At 39.8% G+C, this 6497-nt stretch overlaps 1 protein-coding gene across 2 annotated transcripts; it reads right to left on the bottom strand.

Moving 5' to 3' along the window:
* Nucleotides 1-76: 76 nt before the first annotated feature.
* LOC117295946 lies at nucleotides 77-5297 on the bottom strand. 2 transcript variants are annotated; one of them, XM_033778751.1, is made up of 7 exons: nucleotides 4903-5297; nucleotides 3838-4080; nucleotides 3426-3511; nucleotides 2739-2827; nucleotides 2037-2216; nucleotides 1346-1523; nucleotides 77-883 (listed from the first exon to the last, which is right to left on the bottom strand). In XM_033778751.1, exons 1-7 carry the CDS (start codon nucleotides 5182-5184, stop codon nucleotides 184-186), a joined length of 1758 nt encoding a protein of 585 aa, XP_033634642.1. In that variant the 5' UTR covers nucleotides 5185-5297; the 3' UTR covers nucleotides 77-183. The 2 variants fall into 2 exon arrangements, with proteins under 2 accessions (XP_033634642.1, XP_033634643.1); XM_033778752.1 differs by having other exon boundaries at nucleotides 77-880.
* Between the last annotated feature and the right edge of the window lie 1200 nt (nucleotides 5298-6497).

The following is a 6497-nucleotide window of genomic DNA, read 5'->3' as shown; positions in this document are numbered from 1 at the left end:
ATACATGTAATCTGTAACTTTGATGACCAATTGAGCCCAAATTTCACGAATTTCATTTTTTAATGCATATTTTTGGGATGCACCAGGTGAGAATACTGATCTTTGACAAATACCAAAGGTGGCCAGTGCCTTTCAGTAAAGCCATCATGGCGAGCGAACGAAGGGAGCAGGTTCTTCATGCAATCAGATAATATAAGTACCAGGCGCCAGGTTTTTATTCTTAGAAGCTTTGATTAATTTTCTAATGTTGTCTGTTTTTAGCTTGTCTACCTGCCTCTGATCTCGCCTGTGAAGATCGCATGTGTGGCAGTTATGCACTAAACACACGCCTTGAGACGAGTCTATTGGGTCAGTTAGCTTATCACTGTGGCTACTGCATCCGCTCGGGTCACTGGTATCATCACTTCCTCCACTGTCCGTTGTAGTATCATCTTCCTCATCAACCTGAACTGCAACGTCACTGGTGTGCAGTAGATCCTTGATACACGTTGATCGATCAATGGTTGCTGGTGGTTCATCCGTGTTGGTGCACACCGCCCGATATTCTACATCAACTTGTGTCGCCGCATGTATCGGATCGGGGACGTCAAACTGTGTGGCGGCAGGGACCGGATCCGGAACGTCAACTTGTACCGCGGCATTTACACACTCTACATCAACTTGTTTCGAGACATGAGCTGGACCCAAAACATTTGCATCGGGCGAGTCTGAACCTCCCGGTTCATCATGGGGTTCATCAATTTCTTCAGGATCCAGCGGAATGCTTTCAGTGGTCGAGTACCCTTCCTCCTCTGGTTTGACGCTACCTGTCTTGCAGCACTTGAGTCTGCAAACTCCGATGCAGCAGAGTGACCTGCCTCTTGTTTCACTCGTTCCGGAGCTGCTGATATAAGATACAAAATATGAAATTATGAAGTTTATTTCAACCCACTTACTACACACAGGGAAACGATATTGTGATTAATGTACGTGGGTTGACGATGATTTGAGGTAACTCGGCATTTCCCAAGAATTTGTCCACCCAACCAATGCAAACCTACCAAACATGCCTTCTCTTGCTTATTAGGCATAGGCTAATGATTATGCATAGGCTAATGATGAGTCGTAGGCTTTGTAGAAGCCTAGGCTACACAAGGCTTAAAGCATAATACGCTTTTTATACACGTAGGTCGAAAGGGTAGGACGGCAAATTGTCGTTGTAACAGTAAACGCTCCTGGGGTCGATTTCAAAAAGGGTTTAGGAGATACTAAAACTTAAGGCAGGTCCTAGGTAACTCGTGATAAGACTAGTCTTAACTCTTTGTGAAGTTCACCCCTTAAAACAGATGGAAAGCCAACCTCTTACCTCGAACCTTCGCTTGAATTACAGCACCCCAGACAGCTCCCGTCATCACTAGTAGAGGTACACAAGTCGCTGCAGCACCTGTCTCTACATACGTGTCCCAACATATAGAAAATCCCTATCAAAAAGCCGATCCCTACAACCACGATCAGGATGATCACGAAGACCATTAACGGAAAATCTGAAAGGGAAAAAGACACATTTTCATTTACTCGGCTATTACCGTATAATGAGATATAATGGAGCTCTAACATGGTTTTGATGGTGAATTCAGTCTTTGCATCAGTTTACTGGCTAGTCTCGATAGGCAATGTTCATTTTGTTAACGTAATTGCAGAATTGAAACGCAATTTAAGTTTTAATTGTATGTATGGAAAGAGTTACCGTATTACAGATTTTTAGATTGACCCAGTCCCTCTGATTCAGCCGATGTTGCGCCCTCTAAAAGTGACAAACTTACTGACTACTTGCCATTTGAATTTTAACAAGCCTAAAAAAAAAAACTTTGGGAATGCAATTTTTATGAATATAATCCTACCCCCCCCCCCCTTGCGAGTTTGATCCAGGTCTGACCCAGGTTTTCCAAAAGCAAAACCAATTCCTTCCACCCATTTTTGACTTTCCAACCTCATCTGCTCATCTATAAAACAAGAAGAAAATGTTATGTGGGGGGGGGGGGGGGTAAATATCTTACAGAGAGCATCACAAGCTGCTTGGGTATCTTCCGTGGTATGCCGTCTTGGGCGTTTCAAATGTGACTCATCCTCTACAGAAACTGCATTCAATATCACGTCATTTGATTCGAGATTGATGTTGTTGTAAACGCATTTTGTTTCCACAGTGTCACCCTTTCTTTCATTGTCAGATGATGATCCTTTAAAGTAAATGAAAACTTTATTTCAGTTTGGACAGAATTTCCTAAACGAAAAAAAAAACATTAACGGGTCATTTATCGAATAATGGTTGACTTTAGATAGATGACCATGAGTAATCAGAGTACAAGAAGAAGAAGACAGGGTTTGGAAACTGAGAAAACTGAGTAAATCTTACAATTCACAACATTGCTCTGTATTAACCTTTGTAAACTTTTTATCAAAGGCCTGCCAAAAGGCAAACGACATACCTATTTAAACTTTGCATGTTGGGAGATCGGGCGAGGTCTGCCTATAAGAGCACCATGTTCAAATCTCTTTAGAGTAATGTTGGTTCTGAGTAGAACCAGCGATTGACAACTCAACGTTCTGAACACGATCGGAGCATACTGATCGTCGAAACGTTGAACTGTCAACCACCGGTTCTTCTTTAATAGAACAAACACTACTCCAAACAAATAGTGCTACCGCAAACCTCACCTAAAATACCTTTCACAGACCAGTAAAAGGGACTGGATACTTACTGCAGAGTCCACTGTCACACCACTCGAAGGCACCGCACTGAGAACAAGGTTTGCCAGGAGTATACAGCAACTCATGTGACTTGTAATTCCTTAAGATGTTCAAGAGAAAGTTGATAAGAGAATAACATGTTTTCCATTTTGTATTTAAACACAAAAAAAGCTTAATCAAAGGAAGGAAATTGGGTTTGTTGGCACATTATTGTCAGAAATGCACCATGCAAAGAAAGATGGTTGCTTGGAAACGTGTGTTGAAAAGTTGTGTCATTTTGAGAAACATTGCTTAATAATTTTAAAACCGTTTGCCGGATACAAAGTCAATGCAAATTGTGTTTTACACAAAAAACATTGACACTCTTCAAAACTTCAATTCTTCAATTTATTTTCAAAACAGAAAAATTATTAATGTTGTTGATTAGTGATAAGTGTTAATTTTTTTTCTTTCTATAAACATAACTTATTAACTTTCACATCAGGAATGACTTTGCTGTATATTACCATAAATAGCTGTCAAATGCCCGACGTTTCGACACAGAGTCTTTTCTCATCAGGCTATCTTTGATAAAGACTCTGCCAGTGTCGAAAAGCATAACATTGTGTCATTGTGTTTGGTAAACAGCTTGCGGCAGTTAATTTCATTTTGTTCGTTCCTTCATAAATCATTAACTTGAAAATGAATAATCGTCTCACCTGGCTCCATAGTAACAGACAACAATGACGTCATCATTGCAATAAGACAAACCACATCCAACTTCATGTACATAGGCAGACACCATCTATAACAAACACACACATGAATAAGCTCAGAGATCAAAAGCCCGGTTTATACTTCACGCGAAAATGAAATTTATTTTCTTGCGTCAATTGGAAAAACGGTGCGTTTCCTATTATGCCTAGCAAATATCACTATCACGTCTTTGACAAACGTATGCAAAAGCCAAGTGCATTAATTTATGTCTCTTACAAAAATTGCCGTTCAAAAAGTAGCTAAAAAATGCAAGGGGTTTCTAGTTATCAGTGCTCAGTTTGTGCGAGGTGAAATTTACTCGACTATTACAGTGAAATTGCATCACACACGTCAAGGGTACAAGCGTGTACATACCGTGAGGTAGTTTTTGCAGCCATTAGCTCGATAGCATGCCCTTGTCTTAAAGTTGTAATAATTTCCCTCTTTAAACCAAGACGAGAGGGCGTCCTCTATCGAGCCATTTCGTCCTCCCGCCCAGATGTTTTGGAGTATCTGACCGCTATAAGTGAGGGGGTTGAGCGTTAGGGGAAGACCGTACCCCACGATGCAATGACGAGACCAGAGCTCCGCTAGACGGGCCAAATAAGAACTCCATCCCTGAGAGAAAAATCCTACATTATTACTCATTCAACAAGATCGGTATATTAATTTTGGTTTGACCCATATACATCGATGGTGTTTTAACACTGTACTACTTTCAGTACAATTCTATGAAAATAATCACAGGCTCAATACTTGGATGGGATTCGAACCCTAGACATTTGCAATTCTAGAGTAGTGTTTTACCAATAGGCAACCGAGATTGTCCGATAGCTAGAGGGAATATAAATGTTATAAAACACAACTAATGAGAACCATAATGATCAATCTGATAATTATTATTGCAAAGTTACATGATACTTTAAAAGCATAATGGTAACCACTTCGCTGAAAACCCATTCGTTTCAGAACCAACACTTACTCAAAAGAGATATTCCAAACCACTAGTTGGACAATTTTCCCCCAACGGATTTGGGAAGTGCAAGAACTTTCGTTGGTTTGACCATGGTGCAAAACTCCATGGCTCGGCAGATTGTGGCAAGAATTAAGGTTGTTTGTAGAATGAACCATTCATATTACAATAAAACCCTATTGCTGAGTTCAATAGGTGTGTATAAATCTTGGCGTCTCAAGGACGTCGTGTGACAGCTTGGTTTACCGTACTCACGAGGTCAGGCAATATTGAAATTAATTCAGCACAGAGCAAGGTAGAAAACTAGTAGTCCTAGCCATTTTCGAAACCACTGCAAGGTTTCGTCTCATGCTTCACAGGCGAGGCTTCGTTTTCATTTTGAAATAGAGGCATTTTGGTAGACGGAGCAGATGAAGCTTACAAAAAAAAGTCTGAAACCATTCTTTCAATGGGCCATACAAACTCACCAGTTTGGGCATATTTGCAGCCGGTGGGTCCACATCCCGTCTAAATAGATTGTGTAAACTCAGTGTATTATTGAACCTCCTAGCAGATCCAACACCACGCGTGTGCATTATCCCAGCACCATTGGCCTCGTTAAATGATTCAGGCATGCTGGACGATTTGGTCTCTTGAGTCGGTTGACTACTGTTCACCGTCAGTTTCTGAACAGACATGCTAGCGATTAACACAGCGTAGGACAGTAGCACAAATCCAGTCAAATGGACCCGGAATACAATCGTCATCATTACTATGTACAATTACTGTTAGTAACAATTCTGTTTATAGTAGATATCCTACGTCAGTCCTTAAAATTGTTTATGTTTACAGTTGATATGTTTATACCTTATAGTCTGGTGTTTTGCAGCCTGCCCTCAGACTCCAATATTTGTATCTAGGCCGGTTGACACACACTGTGTGCCTCGTTGCTAATGGTAACTAGTTATACATGTTTTCAGCAATACGTTGACCTTTTTCAGCTATTGGTATGACGCCCAAGGTGCATGGCTAAATGGATTGAAATGGATAATTGATTTCCAAGCATTATGCGTGGAAAGAGTTTGCAGGCTGTTTGGAGCTAGATTCAAAGAGTTCGCCCATGTGTGGTAGGTTAATCCACAACAAGCTTTTATTGAACAAACCGAGTCCCAGTGTCACACTTTAAAAGGGCACTTAGCAGCTAATGACTTGTTGTTATAGTGTTTATAACAAGTCATTAGTATGTAGTGTACAACAAGTAAGTTAAGGTGTATCCTTTTTCGTTAAGAAATAATCTTTTTGAAACTTTTCAAAAGCAAGGTCATGAAATGCTCTGTAAGTTGCCATTAGCTTCCTAAGACAGAAGACAAGTAGTTGGTACAAGACGCTGTTTTCCACTATTACTCACATATCGCGCCTAAACTTAACAAAACAAAACCAGACTTTGGATGCGATAATGAGATAAACTATTATGTCTAAACTAGCGGGGCTTTAATATGTAAATGAATGGTGCAAAGAAAAAAAACCCACTTAATTTAACAACAACTCAACAATACAAAACATCGAGAAAAAAACGAAACAACAAAACCTACGTTCTTGCAAAATTGTGACACGCTAGTACGGAACACATCAAATGTCCGTGTATACATTGCGTTACTTAATAAAAAAGAAAATTAAAAAAATGTTCAAAGAAGCAAAACAACAGTAACAGTTGATGTCTGCACGGTCTCGGGCCCTTAGGCATATATCACCTGCTCTAAACTCGACAGGTAGCGAACTTAGCACCTTTAATTTTAATGTTGCATACAAAAGTTAAGCACCTGAACTACACACTTGAACCCCTTTCAATGCAAACACAAGGATCCGGCTTCGTAGACTATACATACACAAAAAGTACAACCACTTAGTTATAGCCTAGAAAACATTTATGAAGGCTATGTTTGTCTCTCAGAACTACACTTTAATAACTAATAATACATTACTTACCAAGGGAAACAACAAATACATACGCAATACACGTTTAACAAAATATTTCCGACAATAGAATGATCTAATATCTTACCCGTAAATGATGAGGCTCATA

This window comes from Asterias rubens, chromosome 10 (genome assembly GCF_902459465.1).
Source record: "Asterias rubens chromosome 10, eAstRub1.3, whole genome shotgun sequence".
Lineage (NCBI taxonomy): Eukaryota > Metazoa > Echinodermata > Asteroidea > Forcipulatida > Asteriidae > Asterias > Asterias rubens.
This window is presented reverse-complemented; position numbering and strand designations above follow the sequence as displayed.